General features: G+C 43.1%; 1 protein-coding gene across 1 annotated transcript in view; it reads right to left on the bottom strand.

Moving 5' to 3' along the window:
• Positions 1 to 13763, bottom strand: part of SPAG17 (sperm associated antigen 17) — a 178945-nt gene that overhangs the window by 58490 nt on the left and 106692 nt on the right. Inside the window, exons 20-23 of the mRNA XM_045816754.1 lie at positions 12846 to 12937; positions 3273 to 3512; positions 2286 to 2397; positions 191 to 349 (exon numbers count right to left, since the gene is read on the bottom strand). Coding sequence (XP_045672710.1) covers positions 191 to 349; positions 2286 to 2397; positions 3273 to 3512; positions 12846 to 12937 — 603 coding nt within the window. The remainder of the gene's footprint in view (positions 1 to 190; positions 350 to 2285; positions 2398 to 3272; positions 3513 to 12845; positions 12938 to 13763) is intronic.

The raw sequence follows: 13763 nt of genomic DNA, 5'->3' as shown, positions 1-13763 counted from the left end.
GCTACGTGTATAATGCATATACACATTACATTAGGGAAAATGTATACAACCAGAGTAGCAAAACACTTCAGTCACCACATGGGAAAATCACATGCTCCATGAGAAGGACACGTGTGCGTTTTTGTCAGGTGGTGGTGGGACTTACTGCCGAAGTAGTAACACTCGCTGCCACAGAGATGCCTCTGTTTACCTGTTTCCATGTTTTGTTCTTCCTCTCTTCCTCCTTCTTCATCTTCTAAATAATAATACTCTTCCTCTTTTTCCGTTTTCACAATTTTCTTAGGGTCTTTTAAATGAATTATAAAACTGTGTTTGTCCTTTTTCACTTTCACTTTGATAAAAGTTGAGCCTGGGGAAGATCACGGGATAGAAGATGAGCTGATTATGATGCTCCGTGACGAAACATTGAAAGAATGCAGCACAGAATCCAAGCAAGGGAACGGAAATGCCCAGGGATGCCACTGTTTCTCCGGAAAGATGCCTAAAGGAATACGGTGATGGTGGGGTCCAGGATTAAGGGGCAGGCGGGTCAGGGAGGCATTTGCAGCCTCTGTACTCACAGCTCAAATCAAATCCCAGCAGAGAAAATAAATCGGTGGCAGTTAATGAAATGTATACCAGTTCTCAACTTTAGTCACAAGATATAGTTAATGTGAAAGAGTTTTGCAACTTATAAGGAATTACATAAACATTAGTTACAGTAGTTATTATTGTTAGTAATAGTTTTCGTAACACATTCTCTCTTCCAGTGTTCTGACTCATTTTTTGTGTCTTCTGTCAGCTGTTTCTTTTTAAAATCCAATTTGATTGAACTGTCATCTCTCAAAATTGACAGAACTAGGATAAAAAACACTGTATTTGCTAGGAGCCATCTGAAACATATATAGTCCATGCATATGCAAATCTGGGTGAGAGTAAGAAAAAAATCACTGAAAATACTATGGCAAATACCATTACAAAACTTGAGTCCAGTGTTTTTCTCAGTTATGTGATTCTGAGCTGTATTTTAATTACTAATAATTGTATACTACACCAGAGATATCAAAATATTAAATACTAACACATGATAGTATAAACATACATACTTATATATTAATAAAAATCTCTTTCGTGTTTTAAATGAACAAACCTTACATAATAAAACAGTCTGGCATTTGACATGTTGTACCACAAGCCATTCTTTAAATAATGTGGATAATTTGCAGGACTTTTGCTTTAAAAATCATTGGTGTGACCCTTTATGTGATAGTGGCAGTTAATGCCTAGTGATGCTTCCACTCGGGTCATTGATTTCATACAGGGAATAGTGTTTAACTCTTGCAATGTTTTCTGTTAAATTGAGAGTTAAGGAAGAAAGGGAGGGAGGGGAAAGAGAAAGAAAGAGAGAGGGAGACAGAGGGAGGGAGGGAGGGGAAAAGAATTTCAGAGAGAGGGAAGGAGGGAGGGGGAAGGCTAGGGAGTGAGAAGGGGCAGGCTGGTGTCAGGGGTGGAGTGTGGGATGGGGGGAGCCCTTGTGGACCCTTGCTGGGGTGCATAATCATGTGGACATGAAACAGGGTCCAGCTCACATCCGTCCAGCCGGACCTCTCTCTCCACAGCTCTCAGAGACCACTGCTCCCCACCAGACAACAACCTTCAAGTACAGCCCAGGTCCTCCATCGCCCCTGAGGGATGCTGAAAGCTCAGTGAAAGGGTCAGCCCTGCAAGGTGCCTCGGGCAGGTTCCCTGAGGCCGCAGCTGCACTTCCCTGGGAAGGATGAAGCACTTCCTGGGGGTTTTCCAGGCTGGGTCCTCCTCAGGTCACCTGCCCCTCCCTCTTAAAGGCTTCTGAATCCAGGAGCAGCTTCCCTACTGCTGAATCACTGGGTGTGGGCAGCAGGCCCAGGCCCTGTGCTCCACGGTCCACACAGGAAATCTGCTCCAAACTGCCAGCACGCACCTGGCTTCTGGGACAACACTATGCGTTGTAATTAACCTTACTATTTGATTATCATAGTTACTATTGTACTATTTCCCAATGATGAGGAAATATTTTCACATTTTAACAACTGGAACATGTTCTATTTGTGTGTCCCGGCTAACCTCTCAGGGCTGGGAGGGGTGGCCCAGCTTCGCAGAGTCGGCCAGAACAGAACGTGAGGCCGGGCGGCGCTGAGGGTGGTGCATGAATGAGCTGCAGGGGGCGCTACCGCTCTCATGAGCACACTCAGGAGTACCGAGGCCCGAGGGGATCTGAGGCGGGCGAAGAGCTTCCAAGCCATTAACCGGCTGCTTTCGAAATGTACCTTTTTCAAACGTCGTCTTTTCTACTTCAATCTGTCCTCCATCTGAAGGATACAGATAATAATTTGTTCCTGAGATTTGGATGGGTACATTTCCCATGTTGTATCCACGAAACTGGAAGAGAAAACATCAGGCTTTGAGTGTGGAACTGCCATCGTCAAAAAGCAACTCATCAGCATGAATCGCGCTATAAACTTAGTTTCTGCTGAATGGTTCGTCTGTCCCTGCAGGCTCAGAGACCGGTGCCCATCTTCCTTTGGCACCTTCTGTCATGTCACGATGGCAGGCAGAGCTAAAGGCGGTCCACGATTTTAAACTGTTCACTGGGGCACACTCATAGCCCAGAGAAAATCAAGTCACCATACCGTTGCCAAGGCCGTGTGAGAAGAAACCAGTTTCTCCATCTACCATTGGCTGTTCATTTTCTGTTGCTCACAGAGCACCGAGTGGCTCCGCTGCGTGCTAAAGCTGGAAACGTGGGTCTTAGAGTGGTAGCTGGGAGGGACGTGGCCTGCTTGCGTCTCTTTTCCCCCATGAGGTTTTACCCATAAAACCGCCTAGGGACAGGCTGGCGAAGGGAAGCTCTTACAAAAGCATACATGCAAAAACCACGAGTGCCTGTGGAGAGGCAACGGAAGTACTCAGGTCCTGTCCTCGGAGGCAGATAAAGCCAACCTTTGACCTGTCACAGTTACTTATTTACATAAACCTGGAAGTGTTTTTGTTTCAAATTTCCATTCTTACTGTCCTCAGTGACCCAGCTTCCCCACTGGCAGGAAAATCTAGCCCGACGGCATTCCTGCCTTGGAGACTGGCTACCGAAAAGGGCCCAGGGCGCAGGGGCAGAGTGCAGGTCTGAGGCCGAGTGGAGCCCTAAGGCCTTCCGAGGTGGCGGTACAGACCGGGCACCCAATGCTTCCACGGAAGCTGGGTTTCCCCCCAGACAGTTACCAACGACCCAGCGAAGCTTCTCGGGAAGCCGCCTTTACCGGGTACACCCTCTGGGCTTCCGGCTCCTGGAGCAGCTCCTCCGACGTTTCCGAGAACTTTATTTGCTCTTCTCTAGGCTTCTCCTGGAAAACCGATTTTTTCTTCACAATGCCACTCTCTTCTCGCTCTAGCTTTCCTTTGCCTTTCTTTTTGCCACTTTCCTTGGTCTTCTTCTCGGCTTTCTTGTCTTCCTTCAAGCGTTCCTCTTCTGCTACTGGCTCCTGTTCTTCTTTCCAGGCCTGTAAACACAGGACAAGTTGTGACAGGATTTTGAAAGAAATTATAACCCATGTAGGCCCATTCCGGAGAATGTTTAACGTGATTTTTGTAGTGGTATCTGACAAATCAGAATACTGAACCAGAAACCTTGGAATCATTCTTGAGTCCCTTTCTCTCTCCCAACTTCCCAGCGTGTACCAAACCCTGCCAGTTCTCTTCGGAGATTTCTCTTCAGCTTCTCTCACTGTCCCTTGCAGTTTCCTTCCGTTCAGGTCTCCTCATCTCCAGCCTGAAGTGCTGCATCAGCCCCTGAGCTGGCTTCCCTGCCTCCTACGCGTTTCAGCATTAGTCTAATCCCCAATTTAGGTACTAAACCTGGTTAGCCAGGAGTATGGTAGACTAGATGTCCAAGGAAACATTCTTGGCATAAAACATTTTCTTAAATTGTGGGTAAAATATAAACATCCTCATTGTACTGCAGAGCAGGGCTGGCAGCCCAGGAGAAGACGGGAGGAAGCACTGACTCCGTGAGGGAGGCGGGCACCGAAGAGAGCAGTGTCCCAGGGGTGTCTCCCCTTCCGGGCAGCTTGGAACTCGGTTCTCCAAGGGTTATGAGGACTAGAGACACAATCTGGGGGATCAGATCAGAGTCCTCTGAATAGATCAGGTATTTTTAAAAAATGACCCCTTAATTGGATGAACAAAAAAAAGCTTGCCCATAGAGGAAGACCATGGATTTCAGCCTGCTTCCTTGGCCCTGAGTTAAGGTGAAAGGGGGCGGGGGAAGAAGCCCCGCTGAGAACTCCTAAGGGCAAGCCAGATACCACGCAGATTTGTGGCCACAATGTACATCACCTGAAAACTTTTTACTAAAAATGTTGGGGGTTGGTATCAGCTCACAAATGGAAATCACTAAACCTGAGGAAGTAAGACAAAAGCAAGAACCTGAAGAAGAAACAAACTGTGAAATTATATCTGCAAAGTCTACAGATACTAAAATTATCAAATATAAAGTAAGTATTTTAATGTGCTTAAATAAAGAAAGGGAGGCATCAAAAGTGTAAGTAAGAAACAAGAGCATATCGAAATAACAAGGTGAGTCTGACAGCCGGCCTGGAAATTGCATAGAACTTTGAAAAGGCAGTTTTGGAAGAGATAACAGCAAAGACAGTTCACAGAGTGGATGGAAGACACTAATTCTAACCCTCAGAAAGGCCATGAATCAAAAGCAGTGGTGGACCCAGCTCATACTGACTTGAAAAAGTTTATTATTAAAATTTGCAGGAATTTTGCAAGCTGGTTGCTAGCTGTAGCCATTATTAAAAATTAAATTTCATAAACACATGATTAAAGAGTATATTAAATCATAGGCAATAAACACTTAAAACTTACCACCTTCCTAATTATTTTGCTACATTTCACTATTATCTATGCTCTTGAGGTTATGTCAATTGTATCTATATCATAGAAATACAATACAATGATGCGCTTCCAACTGTATTCAGTGACATCGACATCGTAATGGTAGCCGAAAGCAGCCATGTGGGAGTATTTATACTACAGGCATCAGCAAATGCTACAGATCAGGAACTGACTGTTGATTATCTAAACTTAAGAAAGTGATGGAGAAAACATCAATAATTCAGATTGAACTTGAAAGTGTGTTATGTTTAGAGCTGTTACATTGTAGCTAGCACATGAAACTGAGGGGATATTTTTCCAATATTTAAAACTATGACCGGATGCATTTACACAATGAAATACTACTCAGCAGAAAGAAAGAAGCTCCTACCCTCTGCGACAGCATGGATGGAACTGGAGAGCATTATGCTAAGTGAAATAAGCCAGGCAGTAAGGGACAAATACCATATGGTCTTACCTTTAACTGGAACCTAATCAACAAAACAAACGAGCAGGCAAAATATAACAAGAGACATTGAAATTAAGAACAATCTGACAGTAACCAGAAGGGAGGTAGGAAGGGATAATTGGGGGAAGAGGGGAAGGGTTTTCAGGACCTACTATAAAGGACACATGGACAAAACCAAGTGGGGGTTGAAGCAGGGGAGGGAGGTGCGGATGGCTGGGGTGGGAGGAGTGGTGGCAGGGAAATGCAGACAACTGTAATTGAACAATAAAATAATTTATAAAAATAAATAAATTAATTTTAAAAAATAAATAAAACTATTACCTGACTCAGGAAAGAAGTTGCTTATGTAATTGATAAATCAGTGAGCTATATCCCTTTGTTGTTCACTGTTGCCTTGTTCATGGCAATAAAAATCTTAATTGACATTCATGTTAGAACTATACTTGTGTGTGGACTGTACTGTAGGTTGGCTAAGGACACAAGAGCTTCGTAAAAGTCAACCTCTATGAGAATCAAGTGACTAAATGGAATTTACACTGAGCAGCGTTGTGTGTTTTATTACTTGTCAGTTGTGTGCTATAAGTACTATGTATAAGTACAATTTAGAATAAACACACACACACACACACACACACACACCCCCCTCAGTCTTAGAGAACTACTACTAAACATTTACCAGAACACCACTGAGTGTTTTTAAACAGCTACAGAGAAAAGACAGTTTCATCTGTAAAGGAATAACACATCAGGTTTGCAAATAATTTGTTAACAGCTATAAAGTCAGCCAGGACAATGTGGAACAATACCTTGAGGGTATTAAGAGAACATAAAAGCCCCGGCTGGTTGGCTCAGTGGATTGAGCACCGAACTGCAAAGCAAAGGGTCACCAGTTTGATTCCCAGTCAGGGCACACGCCTGGGTTGCAGGCCAGGTCCCCAGTATGGGGCAAGCAAGAGGCAACCACACAATGATGTTTCTATCTCTCTCTTTCTCCCTCCCTTCCCCTCTCTAAGAATAAATAAATAAAATCTTCAGAGTTCTGGCCAAGATAGAGGCATAGGTAGAAACCCTTTGCTTCCTCACACAACCAAAAAGAGGATAACAACCAATCTAAAATCAATAAACAACCAAAAGTGCCAGAAACTCAAAGTGCAATGGAACTCTGACAACCAAGAAATTAAAAAATCTACCAGAACAACCAGACCGGTAAGGCAGACCATGCAGGCAGACTCATAAAAACCACGGGGAGGCGGCTGAGGGGTGGGGCTGACTGCCGAGCTCAGCAGAGCTGCCCGGGAGGGAACTGACTTTAGGGGAAAACAGAGACTCAGCGCTGACTGTGGGCTATGGCTGGGGTTGCCAAGGTGGGAGACACTGCCAGTCTGACACCACAGTCTGTTGGAAAGTGTGCTAGAGACAAGCAGGCGAGCTGCACTGCTCCCTCTTTGGCCCCTCCCCCACAGGCAGCGCAGCAAAGAGGGTTGCCCTGCCTGGGTGAATACCTAAGGCCCTGCCCCTTACAACTTATCAGGTGCGCCAAGACAAAGAAATATGGCCCAAATGAAGGAACACAGCAAAACCTCAGAACTAAGCGATGAGGAGACAGCCAACCTATCTGATGGAGAATTTAAAGCCCTGGTAATCAAAATGCTCACAGAACTGATTGAGCTTGGTTGAAAAATGAAAGAACGAATGAAAAATACCCAAAATGAAATACAGCAAAATATTCAGGGGACCAACAGTGACAAGAAGGAAACCAGGATTCAAAGCAACGATTTGGAACAAAAGGAAGAAATAAACATCCAACTGGATCAGAACAAAGAAACAAAAATCCAAAAAAATTAAGAGAAGCTGAGGATTCTCTGGGACAACCTGAAACGTTCCAATATCTGAATTAGAGGGGTGCCAAAAGGAGAAGGACAACAGCAAGAAATTGAAAACTTATTTGAACAAATAATGAAGGAAAACTTCCCCAATCTGGCAAGGAAATAGACTTCCAGGAAGTCCAGGAAGCTCAGACAGTCCCAAAGAAGTTGAACCCAGGGAGGAACACACAAAGGCACATTATCATTAAGTTACCCAAGATTAAAGACAAAGAGAAAATCCTAAAAGCAGTAAAGAGAAAAGGAGAGAGTGACCTACCAAGGAGTTCCCATAAGACTATCAGCTGATTTCTCAAAAGAAACCTTGTAGGCACGAAGGGACTGGAAAGAAGTATTCCAAGTCATGAAAGGCAAGGACCTACATCCAAGATTACTCTACCCAGCAAAACTTTCATTTAGAATGGAAGGGAAGATAAAGTACTTCCCAGATAAGGTCAAGTTAAAGGAGTTCATCATCACCAAGCCCTTATTATATGAAATGTTAAAGGGACTTGTCTAAGAAAAAGAAGATTAAAAATATGAACAATAAAACAACAACAAACTCACAACTATTAACAAATGAACCTAAAAGAAAAGAAATACAATGAAAACAAAAATTAAGCAAACAACCAGAACAGGAACAGAATTAGAGAAATAGGCACCACATGGAGGGAGTTCAGTGAGGAGGGGGAAGGGAGGAATGGGGGGAAAAGGTACAGGGAAGAAGTATAATTAGTAGGCATAAAACAGGCGGGAAAGATAAAAAATGGTACAGGAGACAGAGGACTCAAGGAACTTACATGCGCAACCCATGGACATGAACTAAGTTGAGGGGGATGCTGGAGGGTTGGGAGTCAGGGTGGAGGAGGGATAAAGAGGGAAAAATGGGAAAACTGTAATAGCATAATCAATAAAAATACTTTAAAAGTAAATAAATTAATTAAAAATAAAAAATTAAAAGAGTAAAAAATTAAATAAAGTGTTTTAAAAAAACATAAAAAGTTCAGTCAAGAACTTTATAAAAGAAAATTATGCTTAATGAATAAGAATAAAATAAAGTCATTTTCCAGATACGTGAAAACTAAGGTTTTACAGGAAAAATTCCTACTATAGGAAGTCTTAAAGGTATAAGATGTGAGAAGAAATGTTCAACAAAACAAATAATTAGCATGGGTAACTCTAAATAACACTGACTATATAAAATATTGACAATAATAATGTGCGATTTGGGGGAACAAGAAAAATCAAGATAAAACTTTAAAAAAATTGGGAGAGTAAAACCAAACTTTCAATAATTGTCATAGTTCCTTGTGCTGGAAGAAAGCAGAGATATTTCATTAAGTTTAGACTTCATTAAATTACAGATACAAGCTGAACTCACAGAGCAGCCAAGAGTGAAACAGAAATGGAATGTCTGCATTCCGACCTCTCCTATCAAGGGCCAGACAGTATATAGTTCAGGTTTTGGGGGTTAAGACATGCAATGAAGTACTAGTAAAATGACAGTCTACCTAGCAAAGAAAGATACATCACACTATAAAAAATGAATCTCAAGGATCAGACATCTGAATGTGAGAGTGTGTCAGAAGATACTCGGAGAGCACAGGAAAGCTGATGTGTAACCTCAGGGTGGAGCCAAAAACATGGAAGTCCCAAAACCATAAAGCATTAAAAGGTGACAGATTTACTTACTGAGTTTTTAAAAAAGATTTGTTTAAGACTTATTTATATTTAGAGAGAAGAGAAGGGAGGGAGAAAGAGAGGGAGAGAAACATCAGTTGGTTGCCTCTCACATGCCCTCAACTGGGGACCCAGCCTAAAGTGAAAGCATGTGACCTTACTGAGAATTGAACAAACGACCTTTTGGTTGTGGGATGACACCCGACCCGCTAACCCATGCCAGTCAGGACAAAGGTGATGGATTATTAAAAACTTTTTTTGTAAGCTACAATGTCCATACAGAAAGAGCATGAAACCTAAGTGAAGAGCGCGTTCGATCTCCACCAAGTGAACACTCCTGGTACCGCCGCCAGGTCGAGAATTGGACCATCTCCAGCCTCCCACACCCACTACCCCGAGGGCAAACACTACCCTAGCTTGTAATACTTGACGTTACTTTGCCTGCTTTTAAACTTTCCGTAAATAAAATTATACATGACGCACATATTCTTTTGACTTCCTTCTTTTGCTTAACATGATCATTTGTGAGATTCATCCACACATTTCCATAGGCCATTCATTTCCAGAGCTGCATAGTATTTCACCACATGACTAAACGTACTAGGCTGATGAATATTTGAATTGTTCTGATTTGGGAGAATTAAAAATAATGCTGCGCACCTTGAGTCAAGGCATAGTCAGATAAGGCTCACCTCTTCACAAAAACCACATGAAAATTACAGCTAAAATACAGAACAACCATCACACAAAACCATCAGAAATCAAGGTGCATGGAACTCTGACAACTTCAGAATTAAAGAAACCACATCCATTCAGACAGGTAGGAGGGGTGCAAACACAGAACGGGCTGGTCCCACTCCCATGTGTGGTAGCTTCAGGAGGGATATGTAGGGAGTGAAGAGTTTCAATCCCACATCAGGCCCCCCCACCCAGCATTTCAGTGCCAGGAAGACAAGTCCCCACAACTTCTAGCTGCAAAAACCAGCTGGGATTGAGTTGGTAGAAGAAACTGCTGAAGCCCCATGTAGTTCTTTCTTAAAGAACCCACACATGGACTCACCTACTCAGACTCACTCCCTCTGAGTTCCAGGACTGGGGTAGCAGCTTGAAAAGCACCAGAATACTGGGAGAAACTGTAGCATCTGGCATCAAGGAGAGCAGAGACCATTGTCCCTTTTCTAAACCCTCCCGTCACAAAACTACAGAGCTGGCAAGCTGGAACCACATCAGAGATTCCAACAATCTACCCAAAACAGTTTGACCCACCTTGAAGATTCCCCAGAGACTTTGCCCCACCCAATTTACAGATCCACCCAAGCTGCTTTACCATATGAATGGCTGGTCTTGGCCCCTGCTTCACAACTTCCTAAATCCTATCAAACAAGCAATAGCTGGCCCTCAGTGAGCCCCAGGACTGGAACTAGCAGTAAACAGCTTAGGTTCAGAGCTTGGCTTTGCCTGGGAATCTCCAAGCCCAGCACAAGTAGCAACCATCCCAGATAACTTTATAGCCCAGGCAAGATGGCCCCAGGCAAAACACAGGTGGGAGCTGATCTTGGCCTGCACTACCCAGGAAACGCCAGGGCCAGTGCACCTAGTAAAGAGCTGCAGACCGCATCATAGCATCATCATCCGTCCCTGCCAGCTGATCCTCCACAGGAGCAGAGGTTGATGGTCAGTGATCATAGCCAATCCTTGCAGCTGACTGGCTTGGGTAAATCCCTCCCATTGATTTGCCAACAGCAACCAAGGCTCAACTACAAGAGGGTATACTCAGTCCATATGAAGGGTCACCTCAAGTACCCAGCTTGGGTGATAGGGGAGACTGTGCCATTGGACCCTACAGGACACCGACTACATTAGGCCATACTACCAAAACAATGGTTATAAGGGTGCTCAAGGAACTTAGTGAGAACCTCAGCAGCATAAAAAAGATCCAGTCAGAAACAAAGGATATACCAATTTAAATATAGAACAATTTACAGGGAAACAACAGGAGAGTGGATGAAGCTGGGAATCAGGGATTTGGAACATAAGGAAGCAAAAAACAACCAATCAGAATAACAAGAAGAAAAAAGAATCCCCGAAAATGAGAATAGTATAAACAACCCTCTGGGACAACTTCAAGCATTCCAACATTTGCATTGTAGGGGTGCCAGAAGGAAAAGAAAAACAGCAAGAAATTGGAAACCCATTTGAAAAAATAAAGAAAGAAAACTTCCTTAATTTGGTGAAGGAAATACACATGCAAGTCTAGGAAGCACAGAGAACCCCAAACAAGATGAATGCAAAGAGGCCCACTCCAAGACACATCATAATTAAAATGCCAAAGGTTAAAGATAGAGAATCTTAAAATCAGCAAGAGAAAAGAAATGTATTACCTATAGGGTAGTTCCTATAAGATAGTCAGCTGATTTCTCAAAAGAAACTTTGCAGGCTTAAAGGGATTGGTAAAAAATATTCAAAGTCATGAAAAGCAGGGACCTACAGCCAAGATTGCTCTATCCAGCAAAGCTATCATTTAGAATTGAAGGGCAGATGAAGAGTTTCCCAGACAAGAAAAAGCTAAAGAAGTTCATCATCACCAAACCATTATTATATGAAATGTTAAAGGGACTTATTTAAGAAAAAGATCAACACTATGAACAATACAATGGCAATAAATACATATCTATCAACAACTGAATCTAAAAAACACAGTAAGCAAACAAGGAGAACAGAGACAGACTCATGGATACAGAGAGCATTTTGATGGTTGCCAGATGGGAAGGGGTGTAGGGGAATGGGTGAAGAGGTGAGGAGATCAAGCAGTACAAACAGGCAGTTACAGAGTAGCCGTGGGGATGTACAGTACAGTATAGGAAATGGAGGAGCCAAAGAACCTGTACACATGACCCATAGGCATGAACAACGGTGGGGGGATTGCCTGAGGGTGTGGGGGGTGCTGGGTAGAGGGAGTAAAGGGGGGAAAACCAGGTCAACTGTAATAGTATAGTCAATGAAATATAATTTAAAATAAATAAATAAAAGAATGCTAGAAGAATGACTTTGTCCGTGTGTCTTGGTGCACACATGCATGCATGTCTGTCAGGTCTGGAATTGTTAGGTTAAGGAGAAATCGTATGTTTAGCTTTAGGAGACACGTCCAGTTTTCCAAAGTGGAAGTGCCTATTTATACCTCACCAGGCAGTGTATGAGAATTCACTTTACTTTATATATTTGCCAAAATGCATTTTGTGTCTTTTACATCTTGGCCAAAAAACGATTGTTTGACTTCATAAAAGTTAAATATTTTTCCATAGAAACATAAATGATACTTATTCATAAGGTAACTATTTAATAAATTAAGGTATATCAAAATTATAGACTAACATTGCTAGGAAAATAAGTCAGATCTCTACATATTGTCTGAAACTGACACTCATGATATGTCGCTAAAAGAAAAAAAGCTTATGGCGGAGTCAAAGAAAGCCATCCCAAACCTAAACCGAAACCAAACAAATGAAAACCTTCTTTATATCTGTGCCTGCATGCTGCATGGGCATAGAAAATACGCAATTGTTAATATCGCTTATTTGAAGGGTTCAGGAGAGCCAGGGTAACTGTGATTTATTATAGAGAGCACGTGTTTTCTTAGACTAAGAATTCCAATGAAAAACAAACAAACGAAAACAAACACGCCCCACGGAGACGGAGAGCGTGCCCAACTTGCTCGGGGCACTGCCCTGGAGTTGGCTACATCAAAATGAATGCCGCGGCTTCCCCTGAAGGCTTGTCGTCTGGGAGTGGAGGCCACGTGGTGGGGACACTGTCCTTTCGTTACGGATTCGATGATTCCCGAGCACCTAGCAAAAAATCATTTCCTCTGACACCACACAAATGGTCACCCCCAACATTGTAAATCTGTGATTACTGTCACCTGTCTTCCCTTGGATTTTTACCTTGAGAGAGCCTTTTAAAATGAAAGACATTTTCTCCTTCTCTTCTTCCTTTTCCTGATCTGTTGTCTCTGGTTTCCCCAGGGTTTTGTTACCTGTAACCAGAGAAAGTTAAACTTCTTAGTAATTCCAAACGTGAAGTTGCACGAAGGACCGGATGTCTGGGCCGTGGGGGGTACGGCAGGCTGTCAGTTCAGCCCCCCATTCACTCTCTCTGCATTCCTCCCCGCCGTCCTGGAGCCTTCGGTGGGCCCGAGCCCCTCTGGTGGGAGCGGCTCACTGCCACTGCAGGCAGCGTGTTCTACTCTCGGAACGTTGCGAATTGAAAGCTTTCATTGAACTGGACTGTCCCTCCCTAGAACCTGAGCTAATTAATCCTAGTTTAATCCCTTAGGACCACACAGGACAAATCTTAAATTTCCTTCCACGTTGGAGTCCTTCTCTTGTCATTCACTGCAGCCATTCTGTTTGGAAGGTCTACATCTTTCCTGACCTAAGAGTACACAAATTAAATGCAATATCTACAGAGTGTATTCCACCCTAAATTGGCCATTTTCTGGATTTTTCTTGGCATCTAGCTCTGTTCAGCCTTAGACTAAAGAAAAAGTCGTCAACCCACAACTTTTTCCTGCTACTAGGCAAGTGTGGCTCTAGAAACAACCGGGAGAGGGCGACCCTGCTTCTCCTTTTTGTATCGCCCCATCCAGTGGTCCGTTACTGTGCTCAGTGCTCTCCTGCTGAGCCCCATCAGGAGGAAGGCCCAGCTGATGGAGAGATTTATTGTATAACCATTTTGGTGGACAGAGAATAATGATTCATCATCGACTTGGTTTGCTAAGTTTTATTTTACAGTCAAACGAAGCACAAATTCCTCTGGTAATTAATGAGGTTGCAAAAGCTTTGGAAATTAGGTAGCTTTGC

The sequence above is a fragment of the Phyllostomus hastatus genome, unplaced genomic scaffold (assembly GCF_019186645.2).
Source record: "Phyllostomus hastatus isolate PE091 unplaced genomic scaffold, TTU_PhHast_1.1 phas_scaffold_216, whole genome shotgun sequence".
Lineage (NCBI taxonomy): Eukaryota > Metazoa > Chordata > Mammalia > Chiroptera > Phyllostomidae > Phyllostomus > Phyllostomus hastatus.
Note: the sequence above shows the minus strand (reverse complement) of the source record. Positions and strands in the feature narration are given on the sequence as shown.